At 40.0% G+C, this 24,188-nt stretch overlaps 1 protein-coding gene and 1 long non-coding RNA gene across 8 annotated transcripts in view; one reads left to right on the top strand and one right to left on the bottom strand.

Moving 5' to 3' along the window:
* LOC143905350 (uncharacterized) overlaps positions 1-8,195 on the bottom strand; it is a 29,525-nt gene extending 21,330 nt beyond the window's left edge. For 2 of the 3 annotated variants that reach the window (XR_013259170.1, XR_013259172.1), the window contains exons 1-2: positions 8,151-8,195; positions 5,242-5,354 (exon numbers count right to left, since the gene is read on the bottom strand). This is a non-coding gene — a long non-coding RNA (uncharacterized LOC143905350). The remainder of the gene's footprint in view (positions 1-5,241; positions 5,355-8,150) is intronic. The other variant, XR_013259171.1, reaches the window with a different exon arrangement.
* Positions 1-24,188, top strand: part of Trim9 (E3 ubiquitin-protein ligase Trim9) — a 102,696-nt gene that overhangs the window by 23,695 nt on the left and 54,813 nt on the right. For 3 of the 5 annotated variants that reach the window (XR_013259167.1, XM_077420704.1, XM_077420703.1), the window contains exon 3: positions 23,350-23,406. The exons of the other annotated variants lie outside the window; for them this stretch is intronic. Coding sequence is in view for 2 of the 3 variants with exons in the window: in XM_077420704.1 (XP_077276830.1) it covers positions 23,350-23,406 (57 nt within the window). In the remaining variant the exon portion in view is untranslated. The remainder of the gene's footprint in view (positions 1-23,349; positions 23,407-24,188) is intronic. 5 annotated transcript variants of the gene reach the window in all.

Genomic DNA, 24,188 nt, shown 5'->3' with positions numbered 1-24,188 from the left:
AAAAGGCGATTCCTCGTGGGAAATTTAAAGCGCGAACGCCAAAATAGAATAACTATGGGCGCCCGCTCGATTTCCGGTCGTCACGCCGCGCCGTATCCGGTCTCTTTCGCCGTGCGCGCCAGGAAAAGCCACCGCTGAAAATTTTTCAGCTCACGCGAGCTTTTAACACTTTCCCGATGTGTCGTCGATTGAGTTACTTGTTGCGTGCGTTGAGCGACACGCGAGAACGAAATGTTAAAGTTCTGCCTCATTTAAAGTTTCGTTTCATCGACGGATCGACGAATTAAAATCGCGCAAACTAACGGTTCGGATAATCTTATAGCTTGCGGAAAAGCTAAGATTATCCGAAAGAGGCTATCATAGAGAGCATCTTCTATATAGAAGTATATCTCTTACATTATACCAATAACTAGGGTAAAGTGTTTATTTCTATTTCGTATCACTTTTCCGATTTTGGCTATAACTTTAATATTAATATAATGATTTAATGAGTCAATTAATCATGAAAGATTATTCGTTTTTATCCTTCGAGTTATCCTTTTATTATCTGTATTATGTGTATTCTTTGTTTTAATTATTTAATTTATTATATTTATTTTTGAATGAGATTGAGGAAGACTCTGTGTGGATCGAAACGTTTCCATGTATATATACATATTTAAGAGATATTAAACTATTTTTGTTTTTAAATTTAACATCTCTCGCGATTGCTCGTTTACTAGCCTTTAAACTTCTTATTTTATTTAGGAACGCACGAGCTCGATTTTTTTAATAATTTAATTAGAAATATATTTGTGAAAAAAGATGCTAGAGTCCAGTTTGAATTTTCACGTCGGATCGAACAAATATGTCAAGTGCACGTACTTATTTTCAATTGCAGCAAAATTACAGTTTGGAAATTTGTTTCAAGTGGAGCAGCATTTGTGGATGAATTTTTCTATTTGTGATATGTTGCATAGATTATTCAATACGACACGACGAAAGGGAAAAGAGCGTTCGAAGGAACTATCGGTGAGATAGACATGTAAAATTTAGCAATCTTTTCCGGCACGGAACAATCGTCTGATTGCTTGTATAACGCGCGTACCTTTTTCATCCATACAAATATTTTGTCCTCCGGATACCTATCGTTCGGGGGAGCGGCGTTCCTGAAGTTCTCGCGCGGCTCTTAATTTTATTAGGGCTACCAGGTTTTCTTCTCTCGTCCTCGTCCGGAAAGAGGGCGACGACGTCATCCTCCGTAGCCGGCTTTTTAGCACCTTCCCTCGGAATTCCCGAAGCTTATTAAACGTTCGAGTAGTAGGCAACGCGGTACCTAACCCCACGTTCCAGCTCCACTTCCTCTTCTTACGACTTTTAATTAATGAGGCGGTATCGATCGACAATGGTCACAGGACCTTGATATCGGCGGTACTTCCAATTTGTAGAAGTACCTTCATAATGGCGACGATAACGTCGCCGGAAGTAGTTCGCCTTTTCGAAATATGATCGAGCATTTATCTCGCTAAAAACACAAGGCCTGTTTTCCTTTCGAGCACATAACGCTATACAATAGAACTCTTTCCTTTTATCCGACGAGATTGTAGTGCAATTAAATTAACCTTCGTTTGAATTATAATATCTGAATAATACTTACTTTTTTAGTGCTTTAGTTCAAAATTAGATCTTTAATATAACATTGTTATGCTATTAAAATTGTAAAGTCATCAGTTTATTCGATATTTTGTTGCTACACCATTTGATGTTATGAATTATGAAACTATGATATTACGGCAGTTAAATGGGAAGAATATTTCTAGTTGAAAAGTTTGAGGCATTCGTATCGCAATTTTTAATTTCCTCTTGGCGGAGTTGATGCCGCTGTTCCCGCTAGCGTTCGAAAATTCTCGCCGCATTGTTGATAATTTTCCAGTAAATACAAGAGGAGTGGTAGGGTCTCGGGGTAAATACACGAAGTGGATAATCTCTTTTCAGCGGTATTACTCAAGAGCGCTGGCGGGTTCCTTTAGACAGGATGGCCAAGAGGTCTTTCCAGACTGGCGGAGATTCTTTCAGCCACTGTTATTCGACTCGAGGTGAGTCGGGAGGATTTCCTACGGGAAATTACTTTTCCAGGAAATCGCGCCTAAGGAGGCGACTGCTTGCGCAATGTTCGGGAAATCGGTTTCACCGGAGTTCGCAAAAACGACGAGTCCCGCCATCACTTTGGGATGAACCTCCCCCCTAGTCGTCTTTTTCTCATCAAAGCTGAGCATTTGCTTCTCGACTTAGCGTCCACTAACGGAGCGTTATCGTTTGTCTGATCTAATGATTCGAATATCGGGTTAGTTCCTTTGTGTAGCTTCAGTGTGTGTGTGTGTGTGTGTGTGTGTGTGTGTTAATGTTGCCTCTTTCGACTACCAAAAGGTACTGATTATTAGGAAGAGATAAGAAAACGTCCGAAATCGTGAAATAATGATATTCTAGTATAGACATATATTCTTATACTCGTATCTCATCTCTCACGATATTTATTATAGTACACTGGAAATAATTACATAAATATGATTGCCATTAATTTGTAGTTTTGACTTAATTTCTTTTTATATTTTCTAGTTTATTCTTTATATTTATATATATATATATATATATATATATATATATATATGAGTATATTTTTTACGCAATATTTTATTATGTAAGTTATATTACTCGCGCGTACATTTTACATCTAATTTCTTTCTTTTTACATCAATTAAGTGAATTCAACACTTAAGAGCAAAGTGTCTTTCTAACTCGAACGACGAGTTTGTAGAGGTAGAGCGACGCGTAATTGTTTCTCACTTGTATCGAACTGGATTACTTGGGTGGATTAAATCGATCGTATTGGGACGAACGTACGAGCCACTTTTTATCGAGCGTCTCTCGGGGCTGGGGAAATATTTTTGGTTCCAATTCCCGCTAGCTGGCTAGCTGTCGGCGCCGTGGCATCTCGGACGCGGTCTCGAGTGGCCGGATCACTTGACCCAAGCCCTAGCCTGGCAAATGGAGCCGAGGAGAACGAATGAGAGTGGAACGACCACGATTTGGCAGGTGCTCTTAGAGAGACACGCTAAACACGTATGTTTTGGCGCCGGGCGCAACGCGTATCGATCGTTTGCGTGCGAGTGACTCGCGTGGGAAAAGCTGTCCTGTGTGCCAGGAAGGCTTATTTTGCTTTGGATTCAGAAAGATACGCTCCATCAGACTGTAATAATCGCGGTGGGAAGTACGAAATAACACGACGGTAATTGAAACAGATGCTTATCTGTTACATCGTTATTCCTCTTTCTATAACAAATTTTTTGACAAATTTGCATTTGATATTGGTGATAACATTACCTGAGAATAAGTAGTATTTTCTTGAATTACGGTTGATTTGTGAATTTTTCACGAAAAGATTGTGCTTTGTATATTTTGTCGTTAATTTCTAGAAAATAAAAATTGATTAATCAAGATCGATTATTAAGATGTTTCTTAGTAGAAATTAAGAGCTCGTGAAAATATAATACATGACATTTAATATATCTCGCTCCATATTGTTGATACTTTGGTTTACAAGCGAGGCAAAGGGCGAAGGCTTTGCACACTCGGTACACTATCTCGAGTAAGCACAAACGCGAGTTAACATTGTTAGCTGACGTGCGTAAACAATTTTCGGATTTTAATAATGAATTCGCGCAAAACAAATGGAAAATTCCGCGATTAGATCGTTGATCAAATATTAATCCACGCCGGTTGCCGGGAATCTCTGTTTGCGGATGCCGCGCATGCTGACTCCGCTATTCTTACTTGTCTGCGTGCACAGCGCGTAATTAATTATCGGACTTTAATAAGGGCTACAACCACTCTGAAAAACTTGGCTAAATTACCTGACGAGCTAATTGAGAATGACGCTCATCTCGTTAGACGATGCCGTCCGTCGACCTCAGATTCTGTCGATTCGTACACGTAACAGACGTTTAACAGGCGATGCCCGAAATAGAAGAATTTTTTATTTTTAAGAAAAGACAGATCGACATTTCCGATCGTGTTAGTTAACGTTAATTTTATTTAGACAATTTACCAAATGTATGTTATTAATACAAAATATATAAATCAATATGAAGGATACATGACGCAGAAAGATATTACGTTTCTCACTGATGAAAATGTTAAACTTTGAATATTATAATTTCCATAGGTTCATATTTTGAGTTTGATGTTTATATCATATGTTTATAATGTTTATATATTAATTTTATAAATATTTTATTTATAGATATTTGAAATTTAGAGGAAATTATATATGACAAGATACATTATCTCACAAATAAATGTCCCTTTTAAATATTGCTCGAAGGGCAGGGTTAATTGTCGCTGAAGTCAATATTACTGCATATCTTATCAGAGTAACCTGGAGGTTAAGCGGAGCGCTAGACTTTCTAGGGGGCTTGTACTATAGTACTATTAGATTCCGTAAATGGAAACTTGCCGGCAAATGGCCCCGGACGTGGCGCGGAATAAAGCACCTTTCACGTGCGCACGGTCATCATGCGGTAGATAGAGGCCGTAGGGAAGGATAGGCGTGGAAAGATGGAAGTCAACTTTGCTCTTCGTTAACCTTTTCCCGTTTTGTTTTGCAAATGAATTCAATGGCGCTTCCTCTCTTTTTTCTCCCGCGTGGCTGGTCGGCGTCGCCCCAAATGGGCAGATCGCACCGGTTGCACATTTATGCAAATGCAGTCGAGTCGTCGCGATTGAGGAGGATTTTAATGCGATTTCTCTTGTAGTTACGAAGTAGTTACTCCAATAGCTTTGGAAATTATTCACAGCTCGGTCATGTTTATCGCGGAAAAATCATTTCCTGATCCATTTCGACAAGAAAATGCATCTATTACCGCCAACGAAGAATAAATGTAATATATTTTTTATACATGTTTTTATATTGTATACTCGTTTCTTAGGCGTGATAATCAATCACGTGCACCCTCAACAATAAGCGGTTGTTAGGCCCTCGTTATTCTCGTTAAAAATGGAGCCTCGCTCGCCTCGCGCGCGGGCGAACGGCCTTGTCCGGTGATTATTCACACTTTCTTATCTCTTCGAATGAGCGTGGTCTCGGCAACACCGCCGAGAGAGCATTAACCGTGCTTAACATGGAATAATAATGCCATGTTTGGCCGGGCCAGAGCTCGAACGCCGCAAAGAGGATGCTCTATACGCACGAAAATCCTTACTCACCCGCGCCTCTCTCACAAAAGCATCTCTCTGTACCCGTCTCGACGCGGTATTACGTTTAAAAATTCATTGGTGGATGAAGTTCGGTGCCAAGAAAACCCTCTCACTCATCTCTCCTATAACATGTACATAGAAATAGCTTACCAACTGCAATTCCAACATTGTCAGACAGTTTCTTCTCTCGGTTGAATTAACAGAGTATTAAATCCCTAAAAATTTCGAATTAAAAAATGTGAAGACATTTTAATCAATTAATGTTATTTCTTTGGAGTTTTATGCTTTAAATATAATAACTTATTTGAAATCTTAATACGGGATTAGATGTGCAGTTGAAAAGGTAAAGGGCCTGTTTGTTGTAGAACGTTAAGGATGGTGGAAAGGTGGGAAAGAGCCAAGATTCGAATGAAAGTTTTATGAATCGCTGGTATACTGAACGAATCTCCCGAATCTCGGCTCGAAATAATTTATAGATGGACCGAACAAACTTCTCTTTAGTAACGTAGAAATGTTACCGCGTTTCTGCTGATGCTCGTTTCTCAGCACGAATTTATCTGTGATTAATTATACTAGTGTTTAAAAATGTTTTGTAAAAAATATTCAGGAACATTATAAGATTTTATTTCTTCGGTAGTAAGCATTTCGGATACTTATTTATTCCTTTCATTTTCTACATGATTTTTTTGTGCTTAAAATTTTATCCATTTAGATATACGATTCCGATATTTTTTACGTAAATTGGAGAACTCTTAATTTACATACTTAAATTAAAAATAATGTTAAGGAATTAAATATACAGAATATTTCTGTACAACAAAATAAAATATATTTGTCCTAGATTGCGAAAATTTTAACGCCGTACGTTTCGGTTTCTCATTTTCCTCTCCTGCTCCGATTTTTTTCTGCTTCAAGCTTCGACAAAATTGCGCTCGTTTATACAAACAGCCAAACGAAGATCGGGCGGTCTTTCAAAGGGGAAAACAGAGAGAAATCAGTTCGCCGGTCGCTTTAATAAAATTAGTTTGTCCTACGGATTGGCTTCGCTCAAGGAATATAGAAGCAAACGGGCTCGCCGGAATAGGCTCCCCCGAGGGGAAAACCACGGGCAAATATTTATCCCAACGATCGCGTACGTAATAGCAAATATGACTATTCCGGGGTGGCCTACCGGATATTCGCGCTTGAACGATCCCGTGCCGATCAATTTTCGCTTATTATACTCGGCAACATTGTTGATCCCTTTGTTTCGCGGATTTCACAATACGCGCGAGATTCAACATTGATTGTGCATTAAAGAGCACATTGCGATTCGCAATCCGTGCGAACCATAATGGTCCGATAATGACCCGAACCTCGAGTATTAAAAAAGTATAATGCTTACGAAACACGCGTGAAATACCTAATTTATCGTTACGGACGCGGTGCGTCCGTGATAGAATTTTTCTATTTTTACATCCCGAATTTTGTAACGCGATGCTTATTGATTACTAATGAACAATGCTTCTTCCTTCTCCGTTCGTGGGTGCAGCGCATTACGTATGTAGTACGCATCGAAATACAACTTCAAACATTTTGCCCGCTCCCGAGTTATTAAAGGGCGACAAACTTAATTCGGTATATCAGTTAGCTAATTGTTGCTCGCGTTTTATAAATTTCTCGTAATTACGTTCACTAATTAGCGCGGCTCGGTGAGTAACTTTTATACATGGGCATTAACTCGAATTATAAAAATATTCAAATACACCATAATATTTAGATTAACTCCGTTCCGCTTCGGGCTGAAGTTACATTAAAATCCACCTCGGAATACGAAATTTGATATGAATGCAAAATAACGTAATTATGGTGCACACAATTTGAATACGAGATAATTTTTTAATTGCGATAATAATATCCCGGTAGCTCGTCGCACCTTTTAACTATGATTTAACTACGCGATTGCTAAGAATAATTAACGTGAAAATGCAGCGAAACTTGTAAGATCGGAACTTCGTGAAATATCTTCTATTTTTTTCGCCGCCCCCGTACGGAATTCGTATCTCGAATTAATGAAAATCTTCTGCGTTCGTGCGTACGCGATATATATCTCTTATAATGCCGTAACTTTTTATTCCGTACGCGTCCGTACTTGCGGCGCGCGCAAAAATATTTGGAATGGCCGGGGCGTATGCGGTCGTGCGAATATTCATGCTATGCGATCTCCTCCGTTGCATGCGCGCATTAGTGTCGTTTTTCCCCTGGCATTTAATCCCTAATCGGACAGCCGTCACTTCTTTATCGCGGCGCGGTGCGTCGCGCTTTATTATACGTTTCGCGTTGCATGTCGTGCACGTCATAACGACTACACTCGCGGGGACAACATCGGGATATATGAACTCTATGTACGCGGGCAGGCCAACGGTTTAATTAACAAGCTCCGCGATCGACGACCGAAGAATGCTCGGGCATTCGAAAAACGTATGAAAATATTCGAGTTTGTTTGAACACATATGCCTGTTCGGCGCCACGACATGCGAGGGGGGTGGCTGTTTGGTCGATGATAATCAACGCGTTTACGACCCTTCGGGATCCAATTAGCTTTACAGGACGATTCACAAGTGAATCGACGTGAGATTGAAATATTAATGTGAAATATGTGTGTTTTCGTTTTACCGTGCGTTTATTTCTGTCGCGACATAATAAAAACACGATAAAGCACGTATACAAACGCCGAACGAATTTGCCTTAATTGCCGGCCGCGTCAAAGGAAATCCCACATGACGTAAAGCTGTTTTATGTTTCTAATTTTTATGCGGGGTAAAGTATGTTACTGAGAATTGTATATAACGAAAAATAGAGACGCAAAGAGATATACGCCGGGAACATAATAACATATAAAACTCGTTTTGCATCGTAAAGGATATAGTTTCTCGTACCTTGCGATTTGTTTACTGCATGCGGTTATCAATGCTGACACTGTCGGACTGCGGTCGAACTCGCGTCGTATCGAGATAAAGTCCGGAAATAGTGATCGACGAGCTTGCCAGTAATAGCTAGACAGTCGCATATACGGAAATACCGGTGGTGTCCACTTCGACCGTACCCTTGACATGCTCCTTGCTTAAGATCGATATTGTATCGAATGCACGGGACAGATCGCGTTAAGGTAGTCGTCTCGTCAGGGCATGTATATTAGATAAAGTTTTCGATTTTGGATTTTATATCAAATTATATGATCAGCTTTGCAGTCGATTTTTTCTGTGGCTTCTTACCGACTATTTACTCTAGAAAATCGATCTCGAAAAATCACAAATTTTGCATTGCTTCATATTATACAGACGGCACGAAAAAGAAGGCTCTATCACGGTTTCAATCACATTTTTTCGCATTTTTCGATTAGATGAAGTGAGAAAAAACATTGTTTTTGTACATTAGATTTCGAAGAATCCGATGCAACCATAAAATATATAGTTTACCGGAGATTTCGCTGCTAATTTTCTAGTTTATTTTAGTGAAAATGCGGTAATCGAGCAGACATTTTTTGGTCGAGGTGAAGTTGGGAAGACTTGGCAACGCCGATGGCTAATCACTGTAGTTGCAGGTTATGAGGCTCGTCTTTTTTAGCCGACGTGGATAGTGATTGACACTCCTGTCATACGTTTTGAAACCCTTTCTCGGTAATTGTCAAAATTCAATCGAAAAGTATTCTTCTCACTTGTAAAGTTGTAACCTTTCTCGACGACTCGCACGATCAGCCGATCAAAACGGAGTCAAATGAGAAAATCACATAATTTGGAAAAAGTAACATACTTTGTCACGTATGAAATTTTACACCATACGTCATAAAATTATTTTTCCCTTAGCAAAAATTGCCTGAAATATATTTTTGAACGTGAAAACCTATAATATACAAACAGTCACATGACTAGCACGTAGCGAGACGCCTATACCTTAACGCTGCGCCGGTTCGCTAAATTGCACCATTATATAACAGCGCGATCGGAAGCGAAACCAATACCGACGAAATCGTGCTCCCGTGCAGTAAGCAGTTGTGCGGCGGTCATGCGAAGCCGGACGGACAATGTTCCGGGTGGAGGAGGAATCTTGGCGCACCGGTCGATACTATTTGTAGATATATTTTCCCATAGCGCTTCAATTTATTTCGGCTTGTTTATTCCCCGCGCAGATATGGTTACAAAAAGAAGGCCGCGAGCGAGAGCGAGGAGAAGAATCTTTTCACGTTTGCGCAGCGATGTTCCGCATCGAAGAGTGAGATAATTTTTTCCTCGTGACGAGAATGTCGAAACATAAACAGCTTGTGAGTTACAAGCGATTGAAATAGAAAGAATTACAGATTATGGAAATATGTAGATTAAAAATGAGATTAAAATAGTTACTGGAATAGAAAATACATAATAAAACTCGAGTTTATTTTATTGCAAAACAAAATCAAAAGGAATATTATTTGCTTCATTAAATGTGCTTGTTATTAAATACTGTGCAATTATTAAGAAAATTTGACTGATTGCTTTTACTAGAAGAAATTATTTTCGTTTGTCCTAGGAATTTTGATTTCTCCGAAAGTTTCCCATTAAAGAACATATATCTCATAATTGAAGGAGAGTATTGTAGTGTAATATCGCGAGTCATCTTTATCCGGCCAGCTTTCGCTAAAATTCTCCCTTCATAATTCTTCGCTTGTTGTGTTCCATCAACGAGCGATCTACACAGGTTATTAAAATTTTTCTCCGCGCGCATTTCATTGCAAGTAATGTCGCAATTAAACAATTCTTTCCGGCCGACTGCACGACAACAAGCTCTCGACGAGGCAAAAACGCAATAAAAACCGCCGCCGCTCGGAATTTTTTAATTACTCGGGAGGGGGGCGAGGGAGTCGAGAAGAAATTTCTTGATTCCCCCTATGTTAAAGTCCGCGCTTTGGCGCGTCCTCGAATCTTGTTTGAAGAGTTCTAAATATTTAAACGTCGGTGAACCAACCGCGCACAAACGATATCCGACGACGTTTATCTCTATTTTTGCGTCAAGGCTATCTAAAGTAATCGTTTTCGGGAAATTAAAATCACGAATATGAACGATGATCTTTCCCGTGTATAAAGAAGCTTATTTTGGGCGAAGGAAGGTAGAACTTTCTGTTTGACAATGAGAGAAACTCTCAGAAAAGATTTTTATTTAATTGAGAAACCTTAGTAAATTTAAATTTACTAGGTTTAAAATATATTTAAATAGCAAGTTAGAGGAACTTGGTGCTAAAATTGACATTTTGATCTCCAAATAAAATATACTTCAAGTGTTACTCTTTTATCTTTTTCTTCTCAAAGTTTTTCCATTGATTTGCGATGTACGAAAAACATTTTAATGATATTTCTATTAATATTATTTAATAGAGAGACTCTCATAAAATCAGATATCTTGAAAATAGATAACAACAGTGGAAGTGGAAGAAAAGAAAATATCGGCCCCGCAGAGCTCAAAACTTAGACATTGATTTGATCTTGACTCTTTTTTTTACAAGAGGCGCTGTTATTGATCTTTCATTGTTTTATCGCACTATTTTATCTTTACTTTTTCCTGACTTGCTCTCTTGTCCGCCTTCAATAAAGATGGAAATAAAATTCTATATTTCTAGGACATAAAATTTCATTTGTGGACTGCCTTGTATTTTTACTTGCTTTATTGGGAAACATGTTTCCACTTTCGGCGATGTACTCGTTTCCGACGTCGCTTGGTATACAGGAGGGTGAGTTCAAAAATGTTTATCGACCTACCGCGTGTGCGCTAAGGGCCACGAAGGGAAAGAGGGCTTTAATCGGTAGCGAGTAATCGAGGCTGATTCGACGCGAGGTAAATTCGTCAGATGAAAGTAAATTCGTGGAAAGGGAAAGCGAGGGGCGGACTGTGTTGTTGCATAGGGTATAACAGTGGCGTAACGGCTGATTCTGCGAATTCCATTCCCGTTTATAATTACGGCAGAGGGATGAACCGGATGCTTGGCTCACGTAGATTTTCCGTTAATTGTGCCCTTTTTGTTAATGATGTTTGGCTGATATCGATTTATCGAATTCTCATCGTCTGAAACGCGACATATGGATGTAAATGATTTATTGTAAGTAATGACGAAACGATTTGTCTCGTATCCGAAAAATATTAATCTTATCATCATCTTATCGCATTTTAATTTCGCATTTTCAATGGCGTTACATTAATTTGTTTTGGCCAAAATTAAATTCTTGTAATTTTCTTTTTTTTTAGACCTGGTATAAGAAAAACAAATATATGTAATACTAATCAAGGAATAATATATTGTTTTGGTTTTTTAAATTGTACTTACAATATTACGTTGTGCAGAAGACTCTTTAATCATTTAAGACAAGATTTACTCACATAATGTATAAGTTTGCTAATATAGTATCTAATTATGCAACATAAACGAGGTTCTGTTAGCAAATTCTATTTATTTGAACTATGTCGTATTATAGTCATAAATTATTACCGCAAAATCAAAATTGATAGCATGTATTTCACATAGAAAATATTCTTAATATATCTCTCTATCATTTTTTACCCCTAAATTCTTTTGAAGAAAAATCGGTCGTAAACCAGTTAAAGAATCCGTCATTACTAGATCCGCCATTACTTCAGATCAATCTCATAGATATGTCAACTATTAAAAATTGATTTATGCGTCGAATCCTCATGCTACACTGAGAAAAAAATTTTCTGCATTTTAGTAAATATTAGTTTGCATACAACTGTGACTCCATTTATTAAAATGAAGAAAATTTTTCTTTTTATTAGTGTAATTTTTTCTCAATACACATATACTAATAAAAGGAAACATTTTCTTTATTTTTGTAAATGGAATCACAGTTGTATATACAAACTAATATTTACTAAAACGCAGAAAATTTTTGTTTCAGTGAGATCATTAATGCTCGATCCTTCTGATTTACTCGCGCTTTTACACTTCTTTAAAGATCTCAACTCTCGCCGAAATTTCGCAGCTTCGCCAATCGCGGTAGAAATGTATCTCGGTGAGTTTCCAGTCTCTCATTATTACGCCATTGATCGCACCTATATTACGCCTAATCAAAATTGGGATGGCGATTCGTCGTCGTCGATAGGCGAAGACGCGCACAATGGACGCGGAATGATAAACTACGGTTGTCGAGGGTTGTCAGAGTAGTCGGTACCGACGAAGGCGTGCGCGAGATAGAAAAAGGTAGAAAAAGAAAGGGAGGCAAGGAGGCAACGAGTTCGTCGCTGGAGCGACCGAGCGACGACGGAGTAGGATCGGGTCGGACGGGCGCTTGCAAATTGCGCCTTAAAGTGGTGGAAAATCGGCGAGCGAGCGCGAGGGTGGGTGCACGACGAAATAAGTGAACCGTCTGACATTTTATGGCTCGTCTCACAATCAGTAGGACGGGGTACTTCTTCGGTTCTGCGTGTGGAGTATTTTAGTTAACGTGCGACAAGTGTTGACGAGAAAGATCATCACGTATATCACAAATATCTGGAATCAAATAAAAACTACCTGGAAATTTTTTACGTTCATATTTTTGGCACACAGAGAGAGAGAGAGAGAGAGAGAGAGAGATAACAGAAATTTTTTAAAAATACAATATTTTTTACACCGCGATATCATAGTGTGTGTATGTGTGTGCATGTAAATTATATCCAAATTTATACGATATATAAAGTATCAAACTGGATTAATTGTCCAAAGCTATGAATGTTCGGGTTTCAATATATATCCCTGTTTAGTTTATTTCAATTCGAAACGTTGACAGCAATTTTATAGAAGATAAATTTACAATAAAATAGGAATTATAGATTCACCGCGCGCTGTATTTGTAAACCGCAAAACCATTACCCGCGCAACATTATCCGATGACTGAAGTGTACAATGGAACAACCAATTTGCAATATTTAAGCTCTGCTAATTTACACGGCTGGGTGGTATCGCATATCTCGTCGTGGCATTCACGTTATTTGGAATTTCAAACGCGGAGCACTTCTCTATTACAATACCGCGGCCGAGATCGATTATACACTGCTGGAAGTGAGAGAGAGAGTGTCTGGGCTTCCCCGATTCTCCACGAGAGCCAGGAGAATATTTCCATGTCATCGTAGAGAGAAGGAGGGAAATGAACGTAGCCGGGGATCTTTCTACCGAGACCGTGCGAGTGATTCGTGTTTCCTGTCCTGCATGGAGAGCCTTATAAGGGTTTTCTTTTCCTCAAGTGCGATTCTTGCGGTACGCGCCGAGTGTTCGGGCAGGGATAGGTGGAGAGGGGTACCCCGGCGATTAAATACGATAAAAGAGAATAAGGGGCGGCGATAAGTCGGCGAACACGAAAAAGAAAGCCGAAGGGACGCCGATAAATTCGCCCGGACGGAGGCAAATCGGCGTATGAAATGGTAATTTCGGTCGCACGCGTTGTAGGGTGGCCGGGGGTATAGTTGATAAATCGCGACGGCACCGCCCTCAAAGCATGACGTATATAGGGACGAAGAGGTGAGGTGGTAATCGTTGGTGGTCTCGAGCCCGTCCGAAATACCGCTGCCCGATTCCTGGTCAGATTGTCAAGGACAAAGAACTGCCCTCTTTGTCATCTTTATACGTTCTAAAGATTTATCTGGGCTTTCCGAATTTATGACGCGTTTCAGATACATGGACGGTTATGTCGCGATGTATTCTATCCGTCGATTGCGATAAAATTCAGACGGTATAATAACAATGTACAAACAGTTGTTTTATACATATTAATCATATTTTCACGTACACATACACGCTTATAACTATCTTAAACAGATAACGAGAAAATCAAATGTTTTCTAGATTTAATTTTTGAATTGTATTAAATCACATCCGCAAAATTAATATTCTGATAATACTGTAACTATATAATAAAAGTAATTGGTCTATATCAGTTCCTCGATCAGTTAAATTTCCATTCCCAAAGCGGACTGTGATAAATAGGAAGAATCTCTCTACGCATTGAATGTTTTTTTTTTATTTGCAGGTTTGCGATCCAATTATCTTTGGTCAATATTGCTTTATCAAGATAAAAGTTGTGCGCGACAAAGTTAGGTTATAGATAAGAAGTTTTTGTATATAATCAACTACTTTCGCCAGGTTTTTTTTTCCCGCGCGGGGAGACGATAATTTACACTGGCGGATTGCCTCTTGCGCGGAAAACGCGTTATGAGGTACGTGGCGTATCTTCGCATCTTATCTTCGTGCGGGAACACGACTACGGGTAAAAGAGAACGCCGGGTCGGTGAGCAACGCTCGGGGGACACCCCAGAAAACGAAAATAGTTCTTGAAACATCGCCAGCCTTTGATACCGTGAGCGCGTGTATTCACGTTCCTAAATAAACGCCGCGCGTGCGAAAAGCACACGCGTTCTCATCCATCGCCGGGGTAAATGCCTGGAGAACGTCGAATAGTGCTGAATAAATTATTAACTCCGGGTAGCGGAAGAGTGTGCCCCCGTCGTTCTTCCTGTGAGAGTTTCTGTTGATGCCGTACTCTCTGAGAGCTTTCGGATGTCGCGATATTTACGTATTCAAACGATTACGAGATTGTATAAAAGCGAGATTCTCCTTCACTACACGAACTGGCGAGTAAAAGTCAAATTTGACGCAGCACGTCCTGCATTCATACTTTATGTATTTTATTAAATTTTAAATTTCGCTTGTGTACCTTTAAGTCTCTTCTTTTACATAAATCTCCGTTTTTTCTACATAGAAAAAATGATGTTGTATTAATAGCATTAGCTATAATAGCAGTCTAATTAAAAATAATCTTGTTAATTCAATAACAGTTCAACAACATTGTCCTAAGGCCAGCTCAGCGAGGACAGAAACCTCGCGTAGAGCAAAAGGGCAAAAGCTGGCTTGATCTCGATGTTCAGTACGCATAGAGACTGCGAAAGCACGGCCTATCGATCCTTTTGGCTTGAAGAGTTTTCAGCAAGAGGTGTCAGAAAAGTTACCACAGGGATAACTGGCTTGTGGTAACTTTTCCAACATTGTTTTTTTTTTCCGTTGCAATTCCGTTACATATCTGAATTGTAAATTTTACGAACAATCGATTTATATTGGTTAGGAACGACTAGCGTTCACGCTGTTATTCTTTTGTCGCAAGGCGACTTGATTATTTAAGGTATAGGTGGATTAATTAATCGGGCTACCAGACATAGAGCTCCCGAGGCCCAGCTACTGCCACGAAGGGTTCCGTGCCGAAGTATCGTAATACCGTTACCATGTCACTAACTTTCGCTCGGTAAATATTTGCTTGGTCAACGCCATTCTAATGCTGTATAACAAAAGTTAGTTCGAAAAAGCATACGGAGGCAATGGGGGCGATTCGATAGACATGTCCAGAGTTAACTCCAGAAACTACGCACGCTCTGAACGTAACATTACATTTACATGTTAAGAAAATAATTGTTTTCTTTTTATGGCGCAGTTATGCAATCTTCATTTTCCCAGGGAGAATTTTACAAGTTTACTTTTCATCTTTTTTTTTTTAGAACGCGACAGACTACAATAATTTATTTAAGACTGCCCTTACCAATCTTACGTTATTTGATTACAATTAGCCGTCTTCGGAAACAGCGCAGGCGAATAAATATTAAATAGGTGCGCGGGGAGGGGGGGCGGGGGAGATCTTCCGGGGCAAATTGTAAATCTCTTGTTGGAACGATGTAAGCGAGACGGGACGGTATATAGGGCGCTTTATTTGCAGAAAGAAATGGGTATAGACTCTTGTGTCGGTGCATGCTGTTTGCCGGAATATGCACAGTAGTATACTCCTGCGGTATCCTCAAATATTTATAAGTCTTGCAGATTGGTGGAACATCTCATTTGAAAAATACATACACACGCACTGTGCGCCTGCTGGTTATCGCGGCGCTTCTTCGCGCTTCTCATTTTTGCCGTTATCATGCGTGCCGTGTAGCGAGAAAATTGTTATCGCGTGTACATGCAATTATAGTTACGCTTAATATGACTGCACGATGTATTTTAGGTTTGTTACGCGTTATAGAACGAGCTCGTCTGCAATATCATTAAAAATTCCGGGGAACGGCTCTTCGGCAAACACACGCAATATGAGAAACTCCGTTAGTTCATTTTATCACCTCGCCCTCCGCAATGTTTAATTCTAGAGATTACGTCAAGTACGTGTATATTATCGCAGTTGCTACTTTTCGCGCTAAGTTTCATGCGGGCCCTTATGCCGAACATATACATATTCTAGCTACTTTCGCTTGCCAAGGCAAACGTTCACATGCATGATGTAATGTGTCCTAAAATAACTCCTAAGATATATATTACGCTAATACTTAAACAAATTTTTATCTAATTGTATGAGCAAAATTATATACAGTCTAATACAAAGTTTTCGAGAAAGAAAAAAATATATAAAAATTGAAACAAATATACCCGCAAATACCTATTAAAAATAATAAGTATAAGATTGCATAAATATAATTGCATAATTATAATTGTAAAAATTTGAATCTTAAATATAAAAAAAAAACATTTAGGGAGAATGGACAATCGTCTAACTCGTGACATAGACTTTTGTAATTAATTTAAAAACACGAAACGTAATCAAAGTTGCGCGAATGTGAAAAGTCGCGATCGCCAGGATTCGTCGTATATCGGTTTGGTGCGGTCAACCGCCGTCGCGTTTGGGCCCGCAGAGAATATTTCCGCGTTTTTCGATCGGGGGCGCGAGATTGCGAGTTGATTTGCGTCAGAGTGTGTCGGTCGGCACCGCGCGGGTTATATCAGTGAGGAGGTATCTTAGATATTTATGACGCACACGGTCGCCATGGCGCGAGTGCACCGCACTGTGCACGAGCGAGCGAAAGGCTCCCGCGGAGTCGCAGGATACATAAGGACGAGTGTTACATATAGTGCCGCGGTACACGACATATGCCGTGACGTTCTGTGTCTCCTCGCCCGACCACCCCCGCTGGCAGCCAACCCCCATCGCACTGCCGTCTCTCTTTCTCTCTTATCCTATTTCGACTCTCTTCCGCTATCTGCCCCTTTCTCCCGGTTTCTCTCTCGCTCTCTCTCTTTCTCTTTCCGAATTTAATGGCGGAAAATTCAGCCAGCCAAAGTCAATAAGTCGTCCCCCACGATTCTACGGGGCCCCATTCTCGTTGCCTGTCTAGTATGTAGCTTGTCCTCGCTCGTACGCAATAGCGTAGCCAGATAATATGTGCGGAGGTGATTTATATTTAAATCCCCACGTGCAGTCCCTGTATCTTCTTGAGCGTTATTACACGAGCGCGATGAAAGGGTTACTGTTGTCTGAGGAGAATAGAGAAAAGCTACGATTTCAACACCGCTGTAGTTTCTTTTCCCATTTATTTGTATAACACGAAAATTTAATTATTTAAGAACTTACAGATTGACTCTACGTTAATCGAAATATATATAGTTGGAAATAATACAATTCGTAATTGTGGGACGCGTTGCGTAGATTAGCAAATAACTTGTTGCCACGAAAACAAAAGTTTTGTTTGTCTATTGACAACGAATGAATTACATTTTAATGGAGATCGAACAGTTCGGTTTTGTCGCGTTTCGGTGACGAAAGATTATATTGATGGCGGTGACAACGTGCTTTTCGCAATGAAACTTTTTCTACGCCAGTGCGTTCGACGCGTCGCGAGAAACGAGGGGAGACCGGGAAAGCAATTTGTACCCTTGATGCAGGTTTTACGTTTCGTTTTTGGACATATATATTGTGCGGTATATTGAGAATAAGATTAGGCCCTCACTTGTCTACGCCTTGAATTGCCTCGAGAGAACGTAAGTTCCGCTTTCTGTCTCTTTCTTCAGGAATCGGGGAGGCTGTCTAGTATTCTTACCGTCAAAAGGGCACTTCTTTTGAAAAGGATTCAGAAAGATCCAGTAGCGCGAACTGAGGCCGCAAACAGGGTGCTTTATTTTGCGTTCTCTCAATTTCTCTTACGACGCACTTATTTATTTACAAGGGCTTAAGAATTTTTTTGTCGGAAGTCATTTTTATCTTCACGTTACCTTTTATGCAAATTTATATAATAAATGGTTACTCCGTTATAAGATTTTTCTTATCAAGTTTCACTTTAGCATATTCTCGCTAAAATATTAGAGCTTTATCACAAATATTAAACAGATAAGGAATTTATAGATAGTAAATTTTTAGGCATTCATATTGCATATTGGTTGTTAATATTTTTTTTAAACAAAAGAATTTATACATACTTCACGAACAATGTTAAAATTTCTAGTTATTTTTATGAGAAAAAAAATGAATTTAGTCTTCAATAAGCAAGAATATATCTTCGAGAAACTCGCTTTTATCTTCGATATGCTCCGGGAAGATATTTGATATAAAACCGAATTTGAAAGAGCTCACATATTTACAATCCGCGTATAAGCTTTCCGAGCCATCTCGCATGTCGCAGGCTCGGACGCGAGAGGCTCTGCCTTCCCTTTCATCTTCTAAAAATAACGGGGTTGTGTTCGCGAATCCCTTGCCCATGGATTCGAAAATACCGGAGCACCGTGGCGCACACCGCTTTCGTTTTGCTCAGCTTCATGCGCGCGATGGATATCGTTAGACTAAATCCCGTGCCAAAATCAAGCCTCGTTTCCACGTACTCCTTTCTGACAACCATGGACTGTGCGATTCAGGAGCGATTCCAAGGAAACCGCGGGCAATCGTTTGGCAACGGCTTTAATTGAGGCGCCGAAAATTGCGCCGCCGTTAAATATATAACACGGCAGATAAATTAGCTACTTTAATTAACCGATTTTTTCTGATTCGAAGTATTTGGTTTTGTTCGGGAAAAGAAACAACCCTTTGCTTGACGCTTCGTTCAAGAACGAAGAACGAAGAATAAAGGGCACGTCGCGTATAGGGCACTTACTGGAGCAAAGTGAATGCGTGGACGAAGGAACGGAGTGGCGGGATGACTTTTTTTTAATGCAATTGTGTCGCACTATCAAGCCGGTGAAGTGGCTCTCGAAACCCCTTTGTGCAGTCGGTGTTTTATGCGCCGAGCGAGAACGGGCCGCGTTTATAAGGTCGCCAAAGTGCAAGAGTTCACGAGGAGTAAATCACGTGGCATTAAGATTAAAAACAGTGGGAGTTATCAACCACCGGCGGTACAGAGCGGCGTATATTTAGCACGTTTCATCGGGCGGCCGTTTATATCACTTTACGACACCTTTTTTTTATCTTTATTCTACCCGCCGCGCGCCGTGTGAGAATCAGTATTTCAACTCGACCCACCGTATATTTACCGCGGGTATAACTGCTTACCGTACAATTTTTGCAGTTTTCGTTCGTTGGTTTTTTACGAAAAATCGCACAACCTCTATACACGGCTCTTCTACCATCTTTTTGCTCCATTTTCCGTTTCCCATTATTTTTTCCATCACGGCAAAATATTTCTGATCCTAAATAAAGTAATTCTTTTTTTACGAACCAGCTATTTTTTAATTTATCCTATCAACAATATCGACTAAAACAACAGTGATATTTTTGTACACTCTTTTTATACGTTAAATGTCTCTTTTATATGTCTCGTGTATTTTTCTATTTTTCTATTTTTTGAGCCAAAGATACGATACTCTATTAAAGTATACGTCATGCACGCACAATGCATTTCTATTTACCGTGCCTCTTTCGATCTCCCCGTCATGGATCAGACGCCATGTACATAGTGAGCTGTTCTGTAAAAGGTATACACAGAGTTGTATCCACGTGCCGCTATTGTCAGGTATGCATACGGGTATGGTAGATTTCTCTTTGAGAGCCGAAAGAACCCGGACGTTTCGTCTGATTCGGCTCGCATTGTTGCCCTCGCTTGCTCTGAATCTCTCCGGGAGCTTCCAGCTCCCCGACGGCGGGATGTGTAAGAACACTCGAAATGCAGCCATTGTCGGCATCATGAATAATCTCTTTACAGTTGACAAGTTGCGGATATGATTAAAGCAATCTTTGTGCGTCACGGATCTTTCGCGAGAAGCTTCGAATGTGACATTAAATCAATTATGAAATTATCTTTTGTTTTACATTTATCGTTTCTTGAAATTTATTTTTGAGAACGGTTAATTTTTTGTTCAATAATGTCTTTTTTAAATGTTTCTTTATGTACCTGACATATTTTTTTTTATCTTTGCAAGGTTTCTGTTACTAGATTATCTTGTAAAAGTACCGGGAAAAGTATTTATCGCTAATTTTCAGTTTTTTTTTTACTTTAGATACGCGTTTCGAACTTATTTCTATTATTAGATTATTATATATAGGTGAATCTAGAATATACCGTATAAACATTGAACGTTCGTAAAACTTAAAATCGAGACATTACCTAAATATACATATATAATACTTACTGTGTCATATCCATAAAATCGATCGACGCTCGTTTTCTTCGTTATATCCATCTTATTATGTTGTGGGGTGCCGTTGCGATAACAGCACTGGTACTTTCCACGGTTATCGGTCCCCGAACGCGGAAGGAAAAAAAATCATGAATGAACATCGGCGCGCGCAAAGGGATGACTCACTCCCTCTCAATCCGCCGCTCTCCTCCGTTTTTACCGCACGACCCGTGGTATTTATATATATATATATATATATATATCCCAGCGGCTGCATCTCTTACACGCAACGATGTTCGCAGGCAAAACACGTGCGCGACAGCGAAGAGCTTATACATCACCTTCTCGGCTCTCCAAATTTAGCCGCGGCCGTCAGGACCGCGGGCCGTCAGCTGCCAAAAGCTCTCGTGAAAGTGAGCGCGCGCGTGGCAAGAAGGTAGGATGACAGCGCGCATCGTTCCAGATTCAACGTGATTTCGTAACGCGGCGCAAAGGGCGACGGGGCGCGGAGGTGGAACGAGGTGGAAGAAAGGGGGTCGAGAAGAAAGGGCCGGGCGAACGAACCGTCCCTTTCGTCGTTCTCTCTTTGTTTCCCGCTCGTCACGCACGTGCGCCGGACGTCCCGAGATCCGCCGATATAGTTTTGACTGCGGCCATTTATCGTCGAGCTCCGTGCATCGAGAAATGCTGCTTAACACCACGACGAGTAATATTCCCCATCTATCTCACTAATTATGAGTTAAATTACCGCAAACGAATGATGAATCGATCGACTAATTTTAGCATTTCGAAACAGTTCGACAATCGTATCGATTAAAATTAATCCTAGCTCGAACGTTCTGGTCCAATGGACCGTTGAACGCGTTTTTCGGTTTTCTAGTTTTTACATAATTTTCTAGTTTCCTTGTAATAAGTTCACTTTAAACTCAAATCATTTTCTTGACTTGATATTATCATAAACATCTTATTCAGACTCTGTATTTTCAATTCCTACATTACAAGCTTAAAAATATTGATCAGAATGAAAATGACAAAGCGACGAAGTCGATCGGTCTCACGGAGCGTGACGAATTAAGGACTCGAAAATAAGTGTGACTATATCTTAGGCCAGTTAGGGTTAATTACCAAGAAACGCGAAGACTGCATTTGAGAGTCGAGGACGTATATGTAAAGAAATCGTCTGATTCTCGTATAAACGGTGTTTTTCGCGGTATTACACCGCGTACAGAGAATGTATTTCAGCATCGTTTGAATGAAAAATTTGCAGCAAAATGCGGAGGGAACAGTAACGAAAGGATATAGCGCGGAACTGTCAACGCCGATAAATATCCCGCGACGAAATTGCGCTCGTTTGACGCTTTCATGAAAAAAAAAAAGAGAGAAAGAGAGAGGAGAACAGAGAAAAAGCGGGTGTTTGGCGAGGTGTCTGCGCGAGAACGAGGAAGAAATATCGTTCGCTCGCGCTCGCGAACGAACCTCATCGACGCGCGGTCGGCCGTGCGAAACTTTTTCATTGCCGTGGCCGCGCGATTTACAATTTTCATTTCATACCGCATTAACCTCCAAGTGAGTTTAATTTGAATCGAGCTCCTGGAAGAGGAGGAGCTTTATTTCTCCTTTTCGCCAGCGGCGCACAATGCATAAACGAGCGTTCGCCGATCTACGGCGCCGCACCGCGCCGCGCCGCGATTCCGACCGGCCGGAATTTTTTCAATTAATGGGGCCCGTGTTGTTTCGAGATATAACCGTTCGACGTGGGAGTGACGAGCACGCGCGGGCACGGCTATAAAAATATTGCGAAATGCCGGGACTGACGATTGAAACGAACCGTTTGTTCGCTGTTGATGGAGGAAATTTACGTCGACGTAGTTACGACGCTTACGTTACCGCGTCTGGCTCTTTCGCGTTTGGATTCTCTACGCTCCGCGCGCTACCTTATTTTGTTACGACGCTCCATTAAGCTTGATGAATATTCATGATACGCCATCTTTTGTTATCGTATTTGAATAGATAAAAATTTCATTCTTTTCAATCTGGGCAAAGTTACTAAAGCACTGCTATTAAAGTACATAAATAAGTACTATTTAAAGAGTATAAAGTCGTGTTTTTGCGAAGTAAAAATAAATAGTTCGTTTGCGCTATAGTGATTAGATAACACATATCTGCAGATAGGTAGTTAACAAATCGACCGTAATTTTAGCGTATCTAGTTGAAGAATATACGAGTTACCCAGTATCTCCTCGGCGTGTGAAAATTTTGAGCTAATATTTGTGAACAGAATCATTTTGTCCGCAACACCGGTCTGACAACGATAAGACACCGATAAGTAGCTTCCAAGGTAAGCTGTACATTATGCACGAAGTCTGGTGGCACGGTATGATAGGAGCTCGAGGCGCGCGTTTCGCCGTCAGCATTCATATATTCGGACCCCCGAATTCACACCCTCCGGAAAATCAATACTTAATGAAATCAATGTCGAGACACATCGCTCTATTCGGATTTGATTCCTGGTCTGGGAGACGCGTTGATGGATTTATCCCGGATAACAAGTGTACGAATTCGCGGGTTATTTTTGGACGGTTCCTATATAATTGCCTTTAGCAATTTGTCAATTTACTTCCAGCGAACGAAATTCTCTCCTATTACAAGCGCTCCGATTTTCCGAATAAGAGACACTGCTATAATTAACTCACGACGCTATATGCCTTTTCCAGACTTTCGAGAAACGGTTGAGAAGCGAGGAATCGAAGCAAATGCTTGAAAAAACATGGGTAAGGATGACAGAGCATTTGCTTTCGCTTAAGATTTAAAACGTTCGTACGACGTGATATGGATATTATAATTATGTAAATGTACCAATGCTTGTGGACACGTGCCTGTGTCTGGACATTTGTATCGTTTTAGTCTTTAAGTAAGTTATAACGCGCATTTTAAAATCAAAGAGTCAAAGATAAAAATATTTGTATTATATTTTTATCTTCGATTTTAATTCGCGTTATACTTATTTAAAAACTAAAATGATAAAGGTATTCAAACATAGGCCTTAAGTGTCCCGGCACTTGATACAATTTACCTTACACGCTTGACTGGCTAAATTGTTGATAACTATCATGACAACTTTACAAGCGGACATCTTAAAGTATTTCATAGGAAAAAATAACAAATAATTTGTGCAAAATATATAGACTGCTTTTGCTGCATATTTGTTTTTTTTTAAACGAATGCCTTTTCTTTTATTGACAACCTTTGATTGTATTTTTGTATAACTTATGTAACTAATACTTCTTGGAAAGATTTCTTTTTTTTTTACGTTACGGCTAATTGTGATATATCATCCATAAACTTTCACAAAGTGTCGCTTAACGTTTAACGACACGAAAAATACGATGATAATCACAGTTCTTTGCAGTTGGGTTTTCTCTTTAGAATTCTCCGTTGCTGTTACTCGTAACATGTTGCACCGGGTTCTCTAGTCCCGCATGAAAATTAGCTTGCGGTAATTTCGAGAGTGTCCGCGACGAAGGGGAGGGAAGTGGGAGGGCGACCCGGAGCA

The sequence above is a fragment of the Temnothorax americanus genome, unplaced genomic scaffold, assembly GCF_048541705.1.
Source record: "Temnothorax americanus isolate GAGA-0224 unplaced genomic scaffold, ASM4854170v1 Scaffold6, whole genome shotgun sequence".
NCBI lineage: Eukaryota > Metazoa > Arthropoda > Insecta > Hymenoptera > Formicidae > Temnothorax > Temnothorax americanus.
The sequence above is the reverse complement of the archived record's forward strand: the minus strand, read 5'-3'. Positions and strand labels throughout refer to the sequence as shown.